General features: G+C 46.7%; 5 protein-coding genes across 5 annotated transcripts; 3 read left to right on the top strand and 2 right to left on the bottom strand.

Moving 5' to 3' along the window:
* Nucleotides 1-68: 68 nt before the first annotated feature.
* On the top strand, nucleotides 69-1805 carry J4E88_007146 (uncharacterized protein; the record flags this gene model as incomplete). Its single annotated transcript, XM_049400767.1, has 2 exons — nucleotides 69-73; nucleotides 218-1805. The coding sequence occupies 2 exons, from the start codon at nucleotides 69-71 to the stop codon at nucleotides 1803-1805; spliced, it is 1593 nt and encodes a 530-aa protein (XP_049253715.1).
* A 418-nt stretch (nucleotides 1806-2223) lies between these two features.
* On the bottom strand, nucleotides 2224-3834 carry J4E88_007145 (uncharacterized protein; the record flags this gene model as incomplete). Its single annotated transcript, XM_049400766.1, has 4 exons — nucleotides 2224-3288; nucleotides 3341-3499; nucleotides 3551-3752; nucleotides 3830-3834. 4 exons carry the CDS (start codon nucleotides 3832-3834, stop codon nucleotides 2224-2226), a joined length of 1431 nt encoding a protein of 476 aa, XP_049253714.1.
* Nucleotides 3835-4456: 622 nt separating this feature from the next.
* Nucleotides 4457-9935, top strand: J4E88_007144 (uncharacterized protein; the record flags this gene model as incomplete). Its single annotated transcript, XM_049400765.1, has 3 exons — nucleotides 4457-7474; nucleotides 7524-7793; nucleotides 7842-9935. The coding sequence occupies 3 exons, from the start codon at nucleotides 4457-4459 to the stop codon at nucleotides 9933-9935; spliced, it is 5382 nt and encodes a 1793-aa protein (XP_049253713.1).
* Nucleotides 9936-10355: 420 nt separating this feature from the next.
* On the bottom strand, nucleotides 10356-12038 carry J4E88_007143 (uncharacterized protein; the record flags this gene model as incomplete). Its single annotated transcript, XM_049400764.1, has 1 exon — nucleotides 10356-12038. One exon carries the CDS (start codon nucleotides 12036-12038, stop codon nucleotides 10356-10358), a length of 1683 nt encoding a protein of 560 aa, XP_049253712.1.
* A 500-nt stretch (nucleotides 12039-12538) lies between these two features.
* Nucleotides 12539-16339, top strand: J4E88_007142 (uncharacterized protein; the record flags this gene model as incomplete). Its single annotated transcript, XM_049400763.1, has 4 exons — nucleotides 12539-12756; nucleotides 12809-14802; nucleotides 14849-15367; nucleotides 15414-16339. The coding sequence occupies 4 exons, from the start codon at nucleotides 12539-12541 to the stop codon at nucleotides 16337-16339; spliced, it is 3657 nt and encodes a 1218-aa protein (XP_049253711.1).
* Nucleotides 16340-23233: the final 6894 nt, after the last annotated feature.

Raw genomic sequence — 23233 nt, 5'->3', positions numbered from 1 at the left:
GCACTTTCTCGCCAGCTTTCCGTGCCGTGCTTTCGAAAACCCTGACTGTTCACCAGCGAATCGCCCATATGGAGTTTCAACATGGACTCATCAAGGCGAAGCTGATCATGATGGGGCTTTTCCTCCTGCCTACAGTATCCTCTCATTACCACTCCCCACCGGCACATGCAGCTCCAACAGTCAACGTGGATTCCTTGTTTCAGTACACAACATCCAGGAACCACAAAGTGATAACACAAGCAGTCGATTTCGTGGTGTCGATGCAGACCGCGCCGACATGCACTCGCATGGCTGCTTCTCACTTGATGAACGAGTGCAAACTCCTGGAACATGCACCGGATTTCGCCAAATCTCGCCCGGAAGCGTATCTGGACAACGTCAAAACAGAGTACGCCGCCAAACTAGCTGTATGCGAACTCCTCAGTGCTCAGCCAGTGAACCCAACACCACCAGCAAACTGCGACATCCTCGTTCCGGCATCCAGGCATTGCGGCAAAGGCGGAAGCTGGTGGCACGCCCGACCAGAAGCTTCCAGCGACAAGCAATGCTACCCCGACTTCAAAGAGTACCAATACACCCAATGCCTCAAAAGCCTTCAATCGACACCACAGTACTGGACATCGTTCAGCAACGCTCGCCAAAATGCAGTGGTCATGTGTCAAGCCAGCAGAGATGTCATCGAGCGAGAAAACCACCTCGAAATATTCAAGAACTTGACCCAGGTGCTGGGTGATGTGACATCAAACATGCAGAAGACGACCGAAGAGTATGAGTCTCTCATCCGTGAGCAGAGGCAGTACTCTGAGGAAGCTCGTGACTCTCATCAACAGCTCAAAGAAGACATCCAGGCGGTTCAGGAGAAGGCCGTCGCCACCGTAGGTGCGCTGGACGACAAGTTCCGTACTTTCATGGAAGTATCAATCTCGGATCTCATCACAGCTCTAGCCGAGAGTCAGAGCAACGAGATTGACCAGATACATGCGAAGATGCAGGACTTCTCGCAGGAGTTGATGCTAGAAAGCTCACAGCTCGCCAAATACTTCACTAGCGAACTCCAACAATTCCATGATCTAGCCAGGATGAGCATCCAGTCCAATCACGAGGCACAGGTCGACAGCTATACTGTTCTAGCAGGCTACATGGACGTCACACAGGATACCATAAATCGAACGAACGATATCGCAGATCGCTCTCTTTCTACAGTCGACAGTATTGCGCAACGTCTGGACATCTTCGAGACGCAAACTGAGCACATTGCTGAAGGCTTCGCTTTCCTCAGTGCAATACCAGCACTTGTCGCACTACTCGTCCGCAGCTTCATAGCCATGGTCGGCACACTGTTCATCTTCACTGTTCTGTATAAGCTCAACACAAAGCTCGCGGCCTACACTGCCGGCGCTTGCAGCTCTGCCTTCCTCTTGCACACATGCGGTATCTTCGACTGGCTCGGCGATCTCCCCTCCCGCGTCGCAAGGTTCCACGACCAACCTCCTCTTGCGACTATCGTTGGCATGTCACCTTGGCAGAAAGGCGCCGGTATCGTACTTCTACTCTGGCTTGCTGCCTACCCGGTATGCCGCATCAACGCTTGTCTCGGAAGTCTCATTGCTGCGACCCTGAAGCGGCTTCTCAGCCCGTTGTGGATCAGCGAGTACAGCAACGAGAACGGCACGGGTTTCTTGCCCAGCATCGAGATTCCCGCTGCGTATCCTCGTCGCGCAGATGACCGGTATCATCGAAATGATGCCGGTTATCGCAACTATCCCGACTACTCGAGATCCGCGTCACCACCTTGCGAGACTTGACAGCCGATGAGGTGCATGCGCAAATCTTTTCGACACCTCAACATCAGCGTCATCATATCATCAGCACATCTATGACATATATCTCTAAACGGCTTCTCGGAAAGCGTCACCTGTACCAAGAGCCATCTTTCATCGGTCGATACATATTCAGCTCGCGATATACCCTTGCCTTTTCTTAACGTTCTACGACAGCATCTCCATGGCGTTGGAGCAAAATCTTACATCACCCTTGATGATTTCAACATCTTATTTCAAAAAGGGCGGAGTGAAGGAAACCGGGTAACTTGGCACATGTATGGTAGTTCTTCTGTATTTATCTTTCAATATCATCAAATTATAATTCATCGTTGGATCGGGGAAAGATCTATGGATGCGTGACATTGTCTGCTCCATTGACCGTGTACAGCCCAGCCCGGATTTAATCCGACTCATCATCCGGCAACTCCTGAATCCTCCCCGACCGATACGCCTCCTCAACCGGATTCTGCACATCCATCACACCCGTCGCTTTCAACCTCTCAAACAGCACAAACAACCTCTCAGCCTCCCTCTCCTTCTCCTCCTGACTCATAGGCGGCATCTCCACTTCCTCCTCCCTATCTAACCTCTGTCCCGTAATAGGGTTCACAGGTATACCCTCTGCGTCACCCGCCGGCGCATTCGCCTTAACCAAATCTTCAGGCATGCTTATATTATTCGACATGAGAAAACCAGACGCATACCCGTATCCTACGTTATGCACGAATGTTGCTGGGTCTTTTCCTGAGAGTTCGAAGAGCATCGAGGAGATTGAGCCGCGGAGCGCGGGTGTCATTGCTGACGTGGAGAGGTTGAGCAGGCGCGAGGAGAGAGTGTTCGATTTCCCGAGCGGTTTATCGCGTTCTTCGGTGGTAGGAAGGAGCATCTCCTCCATCGTCTTCTTCACGTCTTCAGGTGCGAATTCGTAGATACGGCGGATGAGCGTTAGAACGGGAGCAACAGCATCATCGAGTTCTTTGGGTGGGTAGGCGATTAGGGCGCGGGACAGGATGCAGATTAGGTGTCTTGCATTCGTTCTCGGTTCGAAAGACGGGAAGACCGCATTTTTGCCTTCTTCACATTCGAGGTCGAGGTGCAGGAGCACGTTTACTAACTCGCGGGCTGGCACTGTTAAAGGTGGTTCGGTTACGCCGCGCCGGACGAGGATCTTGAAGACGCAGGGTATGGAGGGGGTGAAGTGGGGGCTGAGGTCGGTGTGGAAGTGGATTATGTTGAAGACGAGTTTGAGGGTTTCGGCGAGCGCCATGAGTTCCATGGGTTGGTTGTGTCCTTTTGCACCTGAGGGGGCGGACTTGGAGTAGCGCGCAGCATGGCGCGTTATGGCGGCGTTGATGCTGGAGGCTAGGGAGTTGGAGCGGACGAGTTGTGTGTAGTCGAGGGTTGTGTCGTAGGTTGTGAGAAAGAGGATGCGGGAGGCGAGGAATTCGTTGTCGATGTTATCACTCTGCTCGAAAATTAGTTAGCCCTTTGTCTAATCGTCGCTGATGTCTGCGTACCTTCAACTTCTCCGCTGCGTGTGGACCATGGCCTAGATCGACGAGTATCTGGCGCGTCTTGGGTTGGAGGAGAAGGGCATTGGCTATACATCGTAGAGCCTCTTGTGAGGCGACAGTGGTCTCGCCGTCAAATGCATGGCGTCCTAGTGTCCGAAGGCCCTGTAACGGTCACTATGCCGTCCCCATCGCTCCTAGCAAAGTGTAGCGTACATCTTCTGTGAATATAGGATCGGAGTTCTCGACTGATCGGCCGTGTACTTTGAGTTGTTCGAGTAGCTGTTGCTTTTCTATCCATCCAGTCAGCGCAACGCATGCGTGTATAGTGCGGGAGACATGCGCTGAGTAGACAGCTTCTTCGCGTCCAGATCGGCTTTCAACCCGGAAAGGATTCTGGAGACGTCGTCGAGCTTTGCTGTGACACTGTTAGTCACGAGTCACGTAGAAGATACTCCTGCGCAGTAGTACTGACCTCTGCCCGTTCTTTGCGACAACATGGCGGTTGCGTTGCTGGACACCATCAGAGCGCATCACGTCACTCGGGGTGGAAGCTCGCGCTCGGAAAGCCCCACTATTGTGGGACCTGCATCGACTGTCGCATTGCAGGGTCCGCATGAACAAGCAACGAACCATACCAGGCGTCGAAAGGAAGTAGCTATGGCCTGTTCACGAATGCATTGATCGTTTATCGTTTTTAGAACAGATATTATTCCATCTGGTGTGATGCCCTTACATATCATTGCAGCATCATGTCATACTAGCAACATCCAAATACGGAATACGTCGATCCTTTGCTTCGTTATTATCGATTCGGAGAACAAGATAATATGCGCTGAAGGACTTCTGCACATCAGACTGGCACAACAAAACATGTTTCGGACGCAGGGGGCGGGCGCTGGCTCGAGTGCCCGTCGTCCAGTGAATGGCGGTTAAGGTTAGCACTTTACGCGCACGAGGAGCGTCGCGCTAGACGCGTCGCCAACACCAACCTTTGACTTGTAGACCGGGGTAGTCGATCACCTCCACACGCTCGACACATTCACTCACGCATACCAGAGCGATGCCAGCGTCTTCTTGTGCTTTTACTCTCTTTTCTTGTTAGCGGTTCCCAGCATAGCCATGGTGTCGTCCAAATTCGAATCTCTCTCCGTGCGCCCTCCGACTCCACCCAAAGACCAAGAAGACACAGCCGCCGACGAGACGGTGCAATTCCTCCAAGACCCCTTTGGCGAGAAGCCAATCCCGCCCAGGCTCCGAGCAGCGAAGAGAGTGCCCAACACGCCAGAGCAATCGCCGTCGTCTGACATCGACATCCCCTCGAGTTCTGCGAGCGCACGGAAGAGAGTCAACTTCGAGCTGCAGCTATGCGACATACCCACCAACAAGGCAATCGCGCAGTCCTGGACACCCACGCGTAGCTCACCGCTGAAGCCCCTCCCCCAGAACCGCCTCACCAAACCGCTCAAATCCATCCTGAAGCCTTCCGACGGCACGCAAACACCTCCCGCAGAAGACGCTGCCAACCCGCTCAACTACAAGTCATTCGCCGAGATGCTGGACGCGATAGTGAAGCTGCTCGCTTCTTCCGAGCGCGGAACTCGGTTAGATGCATACGGTTCTTTGCAGAGGACAATGCAGGCATACGACAAGATACCCGACCCCCAGGCGCTGAAGCAGAAGATGTCTCTGTTGACCCAGTTCATACGGCGCGACATAACAGCTCCAGGCGTGGGCGGGACAGGGCTGGACTCACAGCTCATTGGACAGGCGATGAAGCTGCTCATGGCTCTGTTCCGCATCACCGACTTGATATCCGCCATGGACGAAGACTTCTGCTCTTTCATCATAGACCGCATCATCCGCGTAGCTTCCGATAGCTCCATGCCCAAGACCACTGTCAATACACACCTGGCTGTGCTGATGCAGCAAAGTTTCCGCCCGAAGACCATGACTGCGACACGCGTCGAGAAGGTGCTCGAGGCACTAGACACCATCCACGAGCGAACATCGGGCCACGCGGTACAGGCATACAGGGTACGGATATACAGGAAGCTGCTTCAGCAACGCCCGGACGTTATGATTAGGCATACCGAACGATGGTTCACGCATACTCTCAAAGCTCTGGTGTCGGTTCAGAAGGATATCAGCCAAAGCGCGCTGGACACTGCAGTAACGGCTGCGAAGACCATTGGCCATGACCGACACGTCGCCAAATCGGTCTTGTCTGTTCTGAACCGGGTTAAGAGCGACGGCGGCACCATTGCTAGCGTTTTCGCAGGTGAACTGGATCGTATGCTCGGTGGTGATTACGCTGTCTTGGTGCCACAGATCGTGGCTGCTGTCACGGGTCTACTCAAAGACTCGCTTGACGCGTTTGCAGGCTTGAAGGATTGGCTGGTCCTCATTAACAAGTGCCTGTCATCGGATAACGACCAAGTCCGATTATACTCCAATGTCGCCGTTGCCTTCCTGGCCTACTCTGTCAACTTTATGAACTTACCCGAAGAAAAGAAAGTCAAAGCCTGGTCGGGGATGTTCGTTAAAATCTCAGTGCATGCACTGCAACGGAAGACCCCAGTAAAGAAAGCCGAGCGCGACGCTGTTTCATCCGCATACTTCACAATGCTGTATTATGCGTTTCGACCAGCAGCCTCTTTTGAACAATTTGACGGACATTGGACTGACTTCATAGCTGGCCTCTGGAGTCCAATAATCGCAAAGTCTGCTCCACAGCACGCCATACCATGCCGAATTGTGTCTGCTCTCTTGGATGGCTCTCGGAAACCTTGGAACGAGAATCGGGCGCTAGATCTCCGGCCAAATTTCATGATCCAGCGAGGGGAGCTACCTCTGGTCGATCCCAAGTGGGTACGGAAGTCGATTGCTCTTGTACTAGAGTTTGTGGAAAATATTCTAGAGGCTGCACTCAAGACCGAAAGCAAAGAGCACGAAGACGAACCGTTTCAGACGATGTGGACAGCAGTCATCAACTCGTTGGTGGAAGCAAGCAGCAAGGAGATCATGGCGTCCACAGAAACCAAAGATGCCATGGCACATATCATCAATCTGCTGCGTCGGATCTGGGACAGCCATACGGACAACATTGCGGTAGAACAGAAGAGGGAGGATCTTTGGGCGACCAAGTTCTGCTTCTTGATAGAGACTGTTGTGCAGAACATGGGCGCGTTTCAGTTCGCAGACAAATGTCTCACACGCAACGCCGACAACGAGATCGAAGTCGCATCGACACCATCACATCGATCACGGCACCAGGGCACCCGATCGTCCCCACTCCTCTTCCTCCTGGATCTTCTCGTCACACAATCAGAAGGAAAGCTAGCTGATCCTGTTCGACTCCGCGCAATGGATGTGATCATCGAGCCCTGTTTTGCTGCCCAAAACACTCGGTTGAGCAAGCTGGAGCTTCTTCGGGACTGTGCCGCGACGGTGGATGGCTCGCTGAAGGGTGCAGTGGCCTCAGAGTTCTGGACGCGGATTGTGACCTTGCTTGATACCATGTTGCAAGATCAAACAGCCCCTTCAGGTGACCGCAGCGCTCGCTCATTGGGCAAAGAGTACGAGATTGTGGTCGAAATCCTCAGTCTGGGTTCTGCCTATCTGCTAGACAAGCCCGTCGGGCATCAGATTCTGTCGACTTTGGTCAGTACCGTCCGACGGGAAGCGGGAGAAGGTGCACTCGCACTCGCTGTGATTGAGAAGGTCTCTGAACAGGTCCTGAAGCGCACACCTGATGAAGACAAAGCTTCCTGTCTGGCATACGCCAGCATTCTTCTCCGCAACCTACCAAAGCAGATGACCCGCAAAGTCATGGATCAAGGTCGGCAGAATCTGTGGCCTTCGAACACAGCTGCAAGGTCCCATGACATCGACCCTTATGTCCATCTTTACGGAGCCATCACTTCCGTAGGGTCAGCCGCTTACAGGAATCTTGACAAAGACGATGTAGAGCCTACTAAAGGCTTTCTTTCTGCGCTGAGCACCTCGGTCCAACACTGCTCGACGTCTCATCTCGCTGGGTATCTACGCAAGATACAAGATGCGATCCAGGTTTGGGTGGAAGATCCGGAGAAGAAGATGCAGAGCAAGGAAGAGCCACTGAAGAGCTTGCATCGTGAGGTACGTTCACCGTCATCCGAAAGCTCCAGCAATCACTAACCATTTTCAGGTCATCAACATGTGGGAGGAAGTCAACAAAGCTGTAGAGCGGTTACCGCGCAAGGACAGCCAAACGCTGCTTCATCTACAAGCGTTGGTGACCGCAGGCTTCCTAAGCAGACGCCGAAGTATCGTCAACATCTCTATTGCGACCTGGAATGCCACCTTTGGGAAAGAGGATAGCTTGCGATACCCCACTCGACTTGAGCAGGCCCTGCGCCAATTAAGGAACAGTGTCGAGCTTTCTCTTCCATCACTGGAAATCCGGGAAGACGATGCTGTAAGTGCAAATATCAGTACCTTCAAAACGTTATTAACGTCAAAACAGGAGAACAAGCTCTCGTTCTACGACTCCGACACGAGTGCGGACGAGGTCAAACGTGCTTTCAAGAGCCCGCGAGTAAAGGCCTCGCCCTTCAAGATCTCCAAAGCGTCGCGGAGATCCAAGTCTCGATCTCCTGCAGTACCCACCTCAGCCACCAGGAGAGTGCCTTCTCGACAAACGCCGAAGATCCGTCTCCGCCACGATGACTCTCAGATCAAATTCGAGCCTATCGTCTCCTCGCCGTCAAATCCATTCCAGCAAGAATCACAGGTGTTAACTGACCGACAAAAAGAGATGATCGATCGTCAAAGGCTCAGCACTGGTATATTCGCAAAGATGGGCGCTGTCTCACCACAGCCAGAGGATGTACCGTCGCCGATGGAGATACACTCAGATGCGTTGACTGCAGATGATCTGCCAGATACCGCCTCTCGGGCAACTCCACTAAAAGCTCTCGCAGCCATGGGTCCTATGGACGGCTACCTTGGATCGTCGCCGACACCACATTCCCGCAAGAATACTCGTCATATTGTGAGCGAGGACACGGACATTGCAACGCCGACGGCCGTGCGAAGCATACAGTTCGCGAACGATGACCTGAACTCTTCGCCGCCTCAGTTCAGCAAGGACGACAGGCTTAACAACAAGCAAAGCGAGCCTGATGTTCTAGTAGGATCTAGCTTTGAGTACCGTCAACCGGAAAGCTCGGTTTCGATCTCCTTTGATGAAGGAACCACAATCGATGAGGAAGCACTGCTTGACGCTGTTGCGCTCCACGACAATACGCAAATGGACGCTGAACTTCCTTCCGACACTGTCATGTCAGATGTCCCAAGCTCCACCATAGACTTGCAACTCACAGCCCAAATCGACGCCGATATGCAAGTACATGATACTCCTGCGGAAGCGACAGAGTCCGCACAATCAGAGTCTAATGCCGAATACGTCGATGCCGCATCACATCCACAATCGTCAATATTGGAGGACCAAGCTGGTAGCGACACCGAAGTAGACGAGTCACAAACGCCAACCCGCGGTCCTGCCCGCCGATCTCCGCGCAAGAGCTCCCAAGCCAACACAAGTAGTACAAGCCGAGTAGGTGACTCTTTCGACAACAGCTCCGCAAAAGGAACACCGTACTCCCTGCGTAGCTCTTCCCGGCACTCCATGGGCAGCCCCTCTCGGCCTCCAAGCGGAAAGAAACCCAGACGCACACCCGCAAAGAACAAGAAGAACGGCAAGAAACAGACACAGGAGAGTCCCGCGCCTGCCTCAGCTGCCGCTCCTGCCCCGGTATCAGAACCAGAGCCCGAACCATCCCACCCCTCCGACACCGACATCCTCGACAACATCACCGTCGCCGCACCAGTCCCAACTTCCAACCCGCGAGGCAAGAAACGGAAATCTACACACACTACCACCACCACCACCACCTCCTCCTCCTCCTCCTCCTCTACCACCACCAGCGAACCCCCCATCCCCGTCCCCGCATCAACAACCCGCAAGCAACACCTGCGCCGCTCCCAATCCCTCCTCTCTCACGTCGAAAACACGCAGGATATCTCTGTGGATGAAACGGAAACGCCAGCGCCTAAACGAGCGAGACAGAACGCGGATCAGGATGTCAGTGAAGCGAGAAGATCGACGCCGGGAAGTAGTGGGAGTAAGAGGTTGAGTCATGTGCAGGTTAGTCCGAGGCCGAGGTCTTCGGGGTCTGGGAAGATGGAGGGAGGTGGTAGGGATGGGGGTGGGGATGGGGATGTGCTGGACTTGCAAGCTGAATCAGAAGCTGGAGACGAAGTCGAAGCCGACGCCGCACCCGAAACCGCACCTCCTCAACCCCAACCCGCACACCCACCCCAAGCCTCCACAACAGGCACCCACACACCAACGCCTTCCTTCGCCGAACGCGTCATCCTCACTCCCCGCAGCATCATCAACCAGCTCAAGAGCCTCAAGGAATATCTTTTCCGCAGCCCGAGTCTGGTTCTAGGGCGCGAGGAGGAGAGGGAGATTGATGATGCGTTGTTTGATATTAGGAGGCAGGTGCATGCTGCGGGGTTGAGGGGGGAGAGTGAGGACAGGAGTGGGAAGTAGTTTGGTTACGGGGTTAGTGGGAAAATTTTGGGGACGTGTTTTGATGGTTTGGATGTGGGATGGATGTGGGATAAAAGGTTGGCGGATGTGACATGGTGGATGTTGGTATGTAGGGAAACGTAGGATAATGTCATGTATGAAGTCTTTGTATGTGTGTCAACATCCGTAGCATATACAAGAAACCTTGTCACGATAAAATCACGATACATGTCGACAGCTCAGTCTTTTTTGTAATGTAATCCATAGTCCAAAGTGTATCACAGAATCTGCGACATTCTAGTCACTAGGTGTAATGCCTTTTGTCTGCAACGCAAACGCCTCCCCATGCTCATAACAAGTTTCGTTAAAAAGACACACGTAAAAGAAAGAAAAGAACCCAAAAGCAACCGCCAATCCGCCCACACACAGAAATCCTTCCAACTACTGCAGAAGGGGATCGCGGAAGTGCTTCTGCGAGTTCTGCGCCTTCTCAACATTAGCCTGGTAGCGACTGCGAGCAGCCTGCTCCTTCCTCCTATCGCGCTTCTCAACAGCTTGGATCTCCTTCTTCTTGGCGTCGGTGACACCGACCATACCCCGCCCGCCGTTGGCACGAGACAGGAGCTGGCGGTCTTTATCGTGGCCGCGACCGCGGACTTGGAGTTGGCTGCACTCCTCGCCTTCCTCGCCGGCCATAGTGACGTCGCCGTCCTGGTCCTCTTCGTCTTCGTCGCCGGCGGTGATGGCACCGGGTATGCGGGCGCGTTGCGCTTCCTCCATGCGCTCGGCGACGCCGGGGTAGTTGCGCAGGTTCTGGCGGTAGTACTTGTTTAGTGAGCGGTGACCTGCGGTGCGGCCCGAGGGGAGGTGGAGCTCGTATTCGTCGTGGTAGACGGCTTGGGGAGTGTGGTGCGCGTGGGAGTGGAAGCCGTCGGCAGCGCGGTGTGGGCGGGGGTCGGCGTGGTTGTGGTGCTTCGACTTGTTGAGTGACTTGTGGCGGTGGCTGCGGTCGATGGGTACGGCTGTGATCTCATCGGTCGGTACGCTCGAGACGGTGCTGTCGGTCTCCCAGCCTGCGTCCTCCTCGGCGTTGCTCGACATGGCTGCGTCATCCTCTGTAGTGGTCTTGGTCTCGCGCCTGGCACCGAGCTTGATTCCGCCTCCTGTTGTAGATGACGAATCGTCTGAATCTTCAGCCTCCTCTGCCATCTCGTCGAAGTCGGCAGCGTCGGGGTAAGAGCTCCGGAAGTCGTAGAACTCGCCAATCTCGACCAACTCAATATCCGAGTCGAAGGCAATCATGCAGTGGCCGCGGTCGCGCATGTGCGTTTGAATGCCAGAGGCGGTGTGAAGAGTCTTGTGGCATTTGAGGCACTCGTGGTAGGCGTGGATCTTCTCGTGGAGATGCTTGATAAGCTCCTCGGGTTGAGCGAGGAATTCCTTCTCGGGTATGAACATGCCGTGGTATCGTCCCATGTGAGTAATGTTGAGCTGGAAGTTGGGCGACTTGTAGTTGCAGAATAGGCAGTCGAGGAGGGGATCGGTGGCAGGCTTGGTCGACGCGGCAACAGAGCTCTTGTCGTCTTCGGCGGCGGCGGACTCGTTCTCAGCTGCGTCCTCGCCTTCGAGGCTGGCATTTTGTAGACCTTCGGCGACACCTGCGACATCCTTGTCCCCGTTGACGGTGGTGGCTTCCGACTCAGCCATGGACTCTCCCAGCGAAAAGGCAGAGCTGACCATGGAGCCCGTTACCGATGCGGCGTCATCTAGTTGCGCACCTCTACCCGACTTGGCCATGTTGATGCGATGCTTGGAGCTGTTGAGGTGGTTGTTGTAGGCATTTTCGCTGAAGTACGTCTTCTGGCACGGGGTGCACAGTTTCTCAAACGACGCCTTGGCGGCAGTGGCGGCAGCGGTGGCCTTGTTCGCAAGAACCTTCTCGGTGAAGATCTCAGAGGATAGCGGTGGGAGCGAGGCCACGCGACGCTTGAGGTTGTAGCGATGCCAGTCGGTCTGCATGTGCGCCCGCTGCAACTCGCTCGATCGGAAGGCGACCTGGCATGTGTTGCAAGTGAAGGGATGCGTAGACTGGATGTTAGCCTGGGAAGGAACTTGCGACGCCATCTTTGCGAGTGTAGTTGGGCTTGACGGTGTGGTTGCACTCGGAGAGAGGAGTAGAAATATAGGCGATAGGTGGGGTTGAGTGTGGGATGTGGTAGCGCCGACGATTTCACGACTTTATGACTGGCCGAGGAGCAAAAAGCGACTAGGCCGAGCAGGGCGCGATTACAAAGTGAGCAGGCGCGGGAGTCGGATTGTGCGTCTTATCAGCAGTCCAGCGCACGGCGAAGATGGTGAATTGCGCAGAAGGCCGACTTGGGGCGAATATTGAAGCGCACAGGCATGACATCAATCGGCAGGCGTTGTGCCAAGCCACTGGCTCCTGCCATCCCTGCAGCGGATTAGAGCCGCAGGGCAAGAGCACCCCTCGGCCACTACCTCAGCCCTATCGTCTGCTACAGTATACCTCGAGTGGCTATGCGATACCATGACACTCGCACATACAATACCAGACCGCATCCTTAGCCGCCACTCTCTCTTGCAACAACATCGTCATCGATGATATGAGCATGTCAGACGGGACTGAGCACCCTCGCGATGCTCCGTACAATGCCACCAACCAGACATCATCGGCTTCTGCAGCGGCTGGCCCATCGACACGGTCATCACGTGCCTCGAACCGCTCGCGTAGAAGAGATGTGATAGACGTACAAGACACCAAACGCGTCCTGGAATGCTCACAGACAGAAAGACAGCGCCGCTTCCAACATCTTGTCCGACAGTGCGCCCATCACTCCCTCTCATTGTCTGGATGAATGCTGACTGTCGACTAGGTACCTATCCCAGATCCTACATGGCTGTAAGAGTGCCTACTGCGATACCCCCACGTGCCTCTCATCCGGCAAGCGCATCGCGCCCAGACCACACCGTCCGCCTACGTCGCTCACGGCCACGGCCCTAGCCCATTACCTTGCCGGCCAAGACAATCCGAATCGCGGCCTATGCCCCCACGAGCTCAAGGTCGCGCCTGAGTCATTCGAGATTACAAATAGTCTTGCCCAACATGTTAGCAACGGCTCCGCCGAGGACTACGTTGTTTATCCTTCGGTATGGCAACTAGCACAACAGCGCAGGCAACGTCGTGCGGGCAATAGTGGTCAACAAGAGCTGGATGGCGACTTGATCAATGCCCTCAAGCAACGGCAGCAAGCTAGAAAAGACCCGAAGGCTCTTAGTCAGAACTTGTACGACAGCTTGACTGTGATGTACTCTTATACCACGCAAATACCCACACCTGCTTCTGTCCTTGCTTCCCTTCGCAAATCCGAGCATACTCCTGCACATGACGCTCGTCCTACTCAAACATTCGCTACATTCGCTTCCCAGACCGATGGGCGTCATGCGGATCCAAGCACCAGGCCAACGCTTGGTACAAACGATTCGAACGCATCACAATTGACTGGAAACTCGCGTATCGTTCGTCAGCATTCACAGCTATCAGCCGCCACTCGTGACAGTTCACAGCCAGACAACGCTGGCGCCGAGGTCCTGGCTAACGGGCACCATGTCCACAGAATACCCTACCATCCCTCGAACGGCACGACTCAAAGGCAGCCTCCTTCATCAGCACATCCTACTGCCGTGGATGGTGCATCAGATCTAGCAATGCTATCAATCTCGAAAACAGGAAAGAAAAGCTTCACTATCGGAGGGACATACCCGGCTGCTGCGCCTCGTGCGAAGCCATCATCAACAGCAACCGAACTACCTACGAAGAACACCCCTGTTGAGGAACATTCATCATCCGGTGTACCCGTTGTCCCAACATTGAATTGCAGTATCCTCAATGAGCTGAAAGACGACGTCCATCGCTACGGCAAGAGCCACACTACAGACTTCAATTACGTTGTGGACTTTGATCGTCGGCGACGTACGCGACGCACAAAACCCCTCGTCAACCGATCTCTGTTCTATACCTTGAGCGACCCAGAAAAGCTACTTGCGTCATTCCATGATACCAACAAAGGCTTCAAAGACTCACCTTTACCTCATCTCGACTCATCACGCTTAGCGAACTCTTTTAGAGACTGGAACCATCGCAACGGTGCGCTCATCTTCGATAGCCTATGGCTCGCGCTAGATGCTCTATTCGTCTCTCCACCTGAACTCGACATTCAGAAGAGTCCTCGTCTGAGGCCATCAAGAAAGGGCGCTTCCAATAACAGTCCTTCCGACCAGTCTTCCAGTGGTCATCAAGGTGCCTCGCGCTATCTCGACACCCATCAAGCCGCCCATATCGTCATGATATGCATACACGCACTCACCTCCCTGGTACCGCTTGGATGGCCGCACACATGGGCCCAAATACGGAAGCTTCGATCTTGGGGTGTCATGGTGCCCATTGCTACTCCCAATACCGACGCTTTTGCGCACCCCTACATGGACATTATCGACGAGTTGGAGTACGAACCGGCAGTGCGTCTTGCGGATCGTTTACTTCGGGCTATCGGAACGCGGACTTGTTTCGAACATATACTGGCCAGTTTAGACGTCGCGGAAACGAATCGGGACGAGTCAGAACAAGTTACACCTTCATTCGGGCTTGTGGATATGGTTATACAACATCTGGAGGTGGTAGAGCGCGTCGGTATGGCGACAAAGATGAGGCTGAACTCGAGCCATGATCGCGATGGAGATCCAGGGTGGACTGTGACAGCTACTTTTATGGAATGGCTGAGGACTATCATCGTCAAGAATTGGGACAGCAAGGCTGAAATCAACAAGTGGAGCAGCGTCGGTACAGCCGTGATGGTCCTCGACAAACTTCGTAAGCATACAGGATGTTCGTAGCACCAGCAAGCTAACGGTCACAGATTTCAAGCGGCAAACTCTACACTTACATTCCAACATGTTCGAAATGCCGATACTCGATGAGCGCATTGACACAGTAAACGAGCCTATCAACTACCTCACCTGGGAGCATCACCCCAATACTCTACACGTTTTCGAATACCCATGCCTCTTGTCCGCGCAGCATCTCGTAGCGTACTTCCGTACCATCAACTTCACCGAGATGATGAAGCAGTACGACCATACTATGCGCACCCACCAAATGCAGAAGTCGCTGGAGATGTTCCTCAAAGAACCTTATTGGTGGATCATTAAGAGGAAAATGAAGACTACCCTGAGTGAATACCTAGTGTTGGATGTCAGTCGTGAAGAGCCTTTGAAAGACACACTTAATCAGCTGTGGGGTATGGACAAGAGGATGTTGCTGAAACCGCTCAAGGTCAAGATGGGTCACAACGAAGGAGAAGTCGGTGCGGATCACGGCGGCGTGACGTACGAATTCTTCCGTGTGGTTCTGAGTGAAGCTTTCAGGCCGGAGAATGGTGAGCCACATCATACTCTTGCAAACTAGTCGACTAACTTTGCCAGGCATGTTCACGATCGATCCACAGACGCACATGACGTGGTTCCAACCGGGCAGCTTCGAACCCCCGTGGAAGTTCCAGATGCTCGGAATACTATTCAGTCTTGCGGTCTACAACGGCATTACCCTACCCGTCACCTTTCCCCTCGCCTTCTACGAGTACCTCCAAACCACCGGCAACCCGCGCGTCGAAGGCCCAGCCGACTACGATCCCATCGACTACATCAGCGATGGCTGGCCCAGCCTAGCAGAAAGTTTCCGCACCCTCTTATCCTGGAGCGACGGCGACGTCGCAGACGTCTTCATGCGCGAGTACGTCTTCAGCTACGAAGCGTTCGGCCAGCCGGTCGACCAAAACCTAGGCGATAACTTCCCTGCACTCGCTGAATCAAACTCCCCAATCGAAGAGCCCGGTCTAGTCACCAACGAAAACCGTGCACAGTATGTGAAGGACTACGTCCGCGCCCTGACATATAGTTCCGTCGCCCCCGGCCTCATCCCTTTCCTGCACGGCTTCCTCACCTGCATCCACCCAAAGAGCCTCCAACTCTTCTCCCCACACTCGCTCCGCCACCTCATCGAAGGCACACAGCACATCTCCATCCTGGACTTGAAACGCTGCGCTAAATACGAAGACGGGTATACGGCGCAGCATTCCAACATCCGCGCTTTCTGGGATGTGGTCGAGGGGTACAGTCAAGAAGAGTTGCGTCTCCTCCTTGAGTTTGTGACGGCGTCTGATCGCGTGCCTGTTACGGGCTACGAGAGTATCACGTTTCACATTGTTAGGATCATGGGAAGCCCGGGGAGCTTACCGAGTAGTAGCACGTGTTTTGGGAAGCTGTATTTGCCGGACTATGGGGATAGGGCGGTGTTGGAGCGGAAGTTGGGGCTGGCGATTCGGAATTCGAAGGGTTTTGGGAATGTGTAGAGAAGGTGATACAGGTCTTCGGCCAGACGCAGAGGAGCGAAGCGCGGCTACAGGTAGCTAGTGGCAAAATGCAAGGCATGATCGCTTGTAATGCAGATCGTGTACTGTAACCGGAGCATGTCATGTCACATATGTCTTCATCCACGGCTAAAGCTTCGTCTCCTGCGGTCGGATTTGGAGCAAAAAAAGGGCAAAAAAAGAGCAAAAAAGAGCACACCCACCTAACTACTAATCCGCCGGTACACTGCTTGTATATAGCTGAGCGGAAAACTAAAGGTAACATTATAAGTATTATGTATATAAGTTGTGCTACAAGCGTAGAAGAAAGGTATATTAAAACAGTTAGTTTTGTAGGTTACATTAATTATAACAACGTTAGGATTCCTCTAAACAAGCTTAAAGGCGAGATGTTACAGCTTACTACCTAAGTCTGCGTCTAAGCCTAAATTAAAGTTATCTAATAGATAGGTATAGTAGTGTAATAATATCTGCATTAGCTATTATAGTAGTTAAATTACTTAACGCGCGCTTACAAACTTAACTTATAATAATAATAATAGTATAACAGCAAGAGCGTTATTAATAACTAGACTATTTTAGTGCTCTTGTTGTCTAATAAGCTTATTATCTCTATCTACACCTCTACCTACATCTTTACTTATATCTTTGTCTTCTATTATTATAGTAGATAGATACGCAGAGTATATACTATTATTTATATTAGAATAAAACTCTGCGCTAAGGCCTTTAATATTTTATATAGCCTGCTAGGTAGCTAGAGCTATAGAACGCTTATTATAGCTACGCAGCTTAACGTTTAGACTACTTCTATTTATAGCTAGTAGCTAGTACAAGGTTAGAATATATAGCTTATATATAGATAGTAGTAATAAGACGCGTTCTTATTCTATATACTAATAGGCGTACGCTACTAATAAAGAAGCTTCTTCTAACGCTGTTGCATATATATAAGTAGATTTACTAGGTATTAGTGTTAGCGTTATATTCTACGCTAAGTTAGAAGCTTCTCTGCGTAGAAGCTAGTATAATATAGATACCTAAGAATATAGAGAGAAGAAATTTAAGTATATAGATATAGAGGCTAGATGTTAGCGTAGCGCTACTAATAAGAAAGCCTCTTCTAATACTATTATATGTATGCAAGTAGATTTACTAGGCGTTAGTGTTAGCGTAGCACTCTGCTCTAAGTTAGAAGCTTCTCTATATAGAAGCTAGTACAACGTAGGTACCTAAGAATATAGAGATAAGAGATTAAGATATATAGATATAGAGGTTTAACGTCTAAGTAGCGCTATAATTATTAGTTAGCTATATCTAGCTCTAGAGATGCGCGCTAATTACAGCGTACCTTATAGTAAATCTACGTAGGCCTACGCTACTACTATAGACTAACTTATAGTATTTACTACTATAGTGTAATCTCTTATGCGCTTACTTTGCTAAGTATTATAATTATCTAACACGTTGTCTAGAAGTCTCTTTATAGGTATCTTAGTAGTAGCTATTATATAGTAGGTATAAGAAAGACTTAGAGTGTAGTGTTACCTTCTAAGGTTTAATATTAACATAGACTTACTAAGCTACGCTAACTAATCTATGCTTTAGGCTCTTTATTAACGTCTTTATTAATACCTTTATTAATACCTTTATTAACGCCTTTATTAACGCCTTTATTAACGCCTTTATTAACGCCTTTATTAACGCCTTTATTAACGCCTTTATTAACGCCTTTATTACCTCTATATTCTTTATCTTCTTCTAGGCTTTAATCTAACTTATTATTAAGATTACTTTATTCTTTATCTATAGACTAGATACGCTGCTATCTTAGCGCATATTACTTCTATGTATTTAGACGTTATAGTAGTTATTAGCTACTAAATAGAGTAAGGCATAAGCTTACTTAAACTAAAACTTATTACTACTAGTATATAGTGTTCTATTATATATATAGGTATCTTCTTATATATAGTATTAGGTAGTAGCTATAGTACTACTTATAGACGCTTAATTCTTGTATTCTATTACCTTCTTTAGCTATCTACTCTAACTATCTTCTCTACTCTAAGTCTCTTATATAATAGTTAGAAGAAAGAATATAGTATAAGTCTTATAGCTAGCTTTATCTTATTATCTTAATCTTAGGCTAGCTCTAGAAAGATATAGGTATTAAATACACTAAGATCTATATCTATAGAGATAGCCTCTAATGTAGACACTATAGTAAACAAACTACGCAATATATTACTCTTCTTATTACTACTACTATTAATTTTAATTATTATATTCTAGTTAGTTATCTATTAGAGAAGTAAGAGCTACGTTACTTAGGTGCAATAGATAGGTAACTATTAGACAACGTATTTAAGTAGCTATTTAGTTAAGATAGACGTTATAGTAACTACGCTAAGCTCTTCTCTTATTACAACTAAGGCAGCTTAATATTTAACTACTAGCAATAGAATTACCTTATTATTTCTATAGACTAGTAAATTAAAGAAAATTTAATAGAGCTACTACATTCTTAAGCATAGAGCTACTATCTTACATAGTCTTTAGAAAAGCTCTACGTTTAGTATAGAGTTCTACTCTTTTAAGACTAGCTAGCTTCTAGTAATATAATTTATTATAGCATTGCTAACAAACTAGCCTAATAACCTAGACATATACTAACTATAGAAGTATTCTTCTACTAGGTATAGCTCTAGTAATAGTATAGTTATAAGAATTTAGGTAAAGTAGAAATACTTATTAAATACTATACGTCTATCTCGCCTCTTACTCTAAAGCAATTACTTAATATTATAGTTTAGATATTTAAATACGTTCTTATATACTATAAGCTCTTCTAGAGTATAAGTTACGTACTAGTTATAGAATATGTAGTTATCTAGAGGCGCAAATTAGTTCTTTATCTTAGCTTAGGCGTCTACTATAGCAACGTCTATATTATCTACTAATATAGTGTAAGCTAAAGCTCTAAAGCTATATAACCTCTTTAATATAAAGATAACTTTATTATTACTACTCTTTTTAATAGTCTTAATCTACGTAAGAGTATTAGCAAGCTAAGAAGTAAAGAGGCCTAGTCTAGTACTATAGTATGCTTTCTGTATATAAGACTATAGATTTTTCTAGATAGTATAGATTATATAGAAGTATAGTTTAAAACTTCTATTATTACGCTAGTCTATAAAGATAATAAATAGAAGGCAGGTAGGTATATACTTAAGAATACGTTATTAGTCTTTGCTTATCTATTCTAATTAATTAAGAACGTAGTAGTTAGTAATAAGCCTTGTAAGCTGTTTGCTCGCAATTATACTAGTAGATATTTTATTAACTATAAGTATAGATATAGAAAGTAGATATACTATTAAGAGCTAGCTTAAAGTTAAAAGTATAATAGTTAGGTACCTTAGCTATAGGCTTACTAAGATACGCTCGCTACTAGGTAAATATATAGTATACTCTTTGCTATTATAGAATAAAGAGTACACTAAATACGTAAACTATTGTAGCAGTGTCTCTAGCACTATAGTTAGTAACTTACTAGTAGCTTCTTTATTAAAGGCGTTAAAATACATTTCTATATATTAGTGTATTCTATCTTTATTTACGTAGATAATTAGTGTCTAGTCTAATACATAGGTACGTTAGTACGCTTAGTAGAACTTCTTACATATGTAGTAGAAAAGACTATTAGTATTAATAAAGTAGATAATATCTAGTTTTCTATTAGACCTATAGTGTAAGAGCTTATCTAAATATAGAATATAGGTAGATATATTCTTTACCTATTTATTTATGCAATATTATTATAATATAAGTAGTAAGATATTCTTTATTCTATATATACTATCTCTTAAATATAATAGGCTAATTAGAGTATTATCTAGAATAGCAGCACCTCGCAAAATAAAAACTATCTCTAGTACTCTAACGTTGCGCTAGAGCCTAGGCACACTTAGTTCTTTACTAAGCTAGTTTAATACTACTAGTTTAATTTAGAAATAGAATAATATAATAGCGTAGTCTCTCTTAGATAGCTTACGTAGTATAATAGCTAGGTTAGCTAAATAGAGTAGCTTTTGTGCAAAGAAGCGTCTTATTATAGTAAACTAATCTATTACACGCGCTATATAAATAGAAGTAGATATTATATTAGGTAGACGCTACTAGAGTTTACTAAATAAGAGTAGTAGCGTTTAAAGTCTATCTAACTAGACTCTTAGAATAATCTTTTCTTATAACTTTATTACGTTAAGGCAATATTATTCTACTAATATTACAATAACTATACTACTATTATTAATCTTAACTACCTCTGTGCTGCTAAAGGCCTCTAGACAGAATAGCATTAGATTCTCTAACTCTTAATAGTACTAGAGCTTATAGGTTAATAACTATTCTAAAATTAATTCTAGGCTGCTTAGTGCAAATAGATAGTCTAGTGTTACTAAGTTTCTAGTTATGTAAGGCTAGAGTGCGTTAGTAAGCCTATTCTAGTCTATATCTCTACTAATAACTAGTAATATTAGATAGATATTAATAAGATTCTATATTACGCTTATAGTATAACTAAAAAGTAGTAGGTTTGTATATGCGCGTAAGTAAGATAGCAACGCGTATATAGTAGTAAAGGTAGGTAAAATAGAGAAAGAATATTAGTGTTTAGAAAGCGTAGAAGTTTATACAGAGTTATATAACGTTTAAAAGTAGTAAATTTAGAAGCTACGCTTATCTACGTAGTTAGTAGTTAAGATAGAGCGTAGCACGTAAGAGTAAACACTAGTAGAGAAACTATTAAGATAGTAGCGCTAAAGTGCCTTAATATAGCTTCTAGCTATTCGTAAGCCTACTACTAGAGCCTAAATATAGCCTAGTATACTATAGATATTTAAATAATAGCAATAACGCAACGTGTAAAAAGTATATTTATAGTATTATATAAGTAGAAGAGAATTCTATTAGCGTTTAGCTACCTTTACTATTAAAGATATAACTAACTTACTAGCGTAGTATAAAATCTAGTTTTTATAGAATTAGTACACTTAACACGTATAAGAAACTAGTATTTAGATACTTATTTTAATCTTAAGAGATAGTTATATTTATATTCTAACTATAGCACGCCTTATAGAGAGTATCTTACACTCTACGCTACCTGCGTGTCTATAATAATTATAGGCTTCTCTACATAGTATACGTCTACCTTATTACTAGGTTCTTCTTTAGATATAGTAATAGACTCTTAATCTATCTAGTTATACGCTTCTTCTACTACGCTTTAAATAGCTTCTATACTCTAGGTAATAAAAGCTACCTCTTAAGAAAGGTATAGTAGACTATCTTCTTCTTAAAGTATTCTACTACCTAGCCTAACTTCTACATTTATACAACCTTTATATAGTTAAACTTAGGCACTTTTACTAGCAAGTAGCTATTAGTAGTTTTAACGTAGCTAGTAAGAATATTAATACTCTTACTATTATATTTATTTCTATTAATACTAAATAGAAGCTAGCGCAAGAGAGTTAGTTAATAGAGAAGATAGAGAGTTTACTATGTAATTTTAAGAACGCTAGCGCAAACGTCTATAGTAGAGAATTTATATACTACCTTTATATTACTAAGAACTACTATAAGTTAGTTCGCCTTCTAAGAATATATATATAATATAACAAATATTATATCTAGGTATATATTAGAATACTTAGTGCGTACAAGAACATCTTGTTAAAGTATATTAGTAGCAGCTTTAATATCTAACTAGAACTAAATAATTAGATTATATATACTTAGAACGTTTATATCTATATAGTAGTTAAGTAGCGTAGCTATATTAGTACGTAGATTATTATCTATAATATTCTTAAGTGTTTCTAGGTGTGTAGCATTCTAGCTCTCTAGTAGCACCTATAATAGAACAACTAACATTCTAGCTACGTAGGTAATAGATTAGTTTAGTATTTAGAGATAGAGAAAATGTTTTACTTACTTCTTTTACTTCTACCTATTATATAGGTAGTAATTATAGGTATAGTAGTATAATAGTATAGTAGAGTAGTTTAGTTATAGTGCTAAAATTTAATTATAGATACTACTACGCACCTACACTAGCGTGTTTACTTAGAACGTATTAGCACTATTATTAAGTAGATAGTTCTTTACCTATATTAAGGTCTTAGCCTATATTAAATACATAGACTTACGTAATCTTACTAATTAGTAGTAGATAGTTAACGCACAGCAAGCGTATTTGCAAGTCTAGTTTACGCTTATTTACTATCTCTATATCTTTATTAATAATAATAACGCAATAACTAACTTTAAAATCTTATAGTAACTATATTACAGCGTAGCTCTAAGATAATATAGCGTAGATACTTAATATAAGTATAAAGAGTAAAGATTATATTAACGCTCTTTAATTTCTTACTATTACTCTTAACGTAACTACGCTCTAATCTAGATATCTAGATAAGAAGTAGAATAATAAAGGTAATATACTATCTAATAACATTCTACACATATCTAGAGTTAGAGTAAACATAGAAATACTTTGCATTCTTAGTATTATTATTAGAATTAATTTAGACAAGAAAGAGTAGCTAAAGCTAGATACTAATAGTATTATATTATAGATATAGAGGTCTAATAGCTAGCTAGTAATAAGATATAGTATTATAACGCAAGACCTTAAAAAAACAGAACTAGTCTATAAGGTTATAGCTAGTTATATACTATATATATAGATTACCTTCTAATCTCTTCTAGAAAAGACAGAAATTCTTAATACTATTAGTAAGTTTATTGCGTATTAATATAAGAAGAAGAATAAGCTACCTAACTAGCTACTAAAGAAATAAA

The sequence above is a fragment of the Alternaria novae-zelandiae genome, assembly GCF_023758075.1.
Source record: "Alternaria novae-zelandiae strain BMP 2774 chromosome Unknown scaffold_14, whole genome shotgun sequence".
NCBI classification, from domain to species: domain Eukaryota; kingdom Fungi; phylum Ascomycota; class Dothideomycetes; order Pleosporales; family Pleosporaceae; genus Alternaria; species Alternaria novae-zelandiae.
The sequence above is the reverse complement of the archived record's forward strand: the minus strand, read 5'-3'. Positions and strand labels throughout refer to the sequence as shown.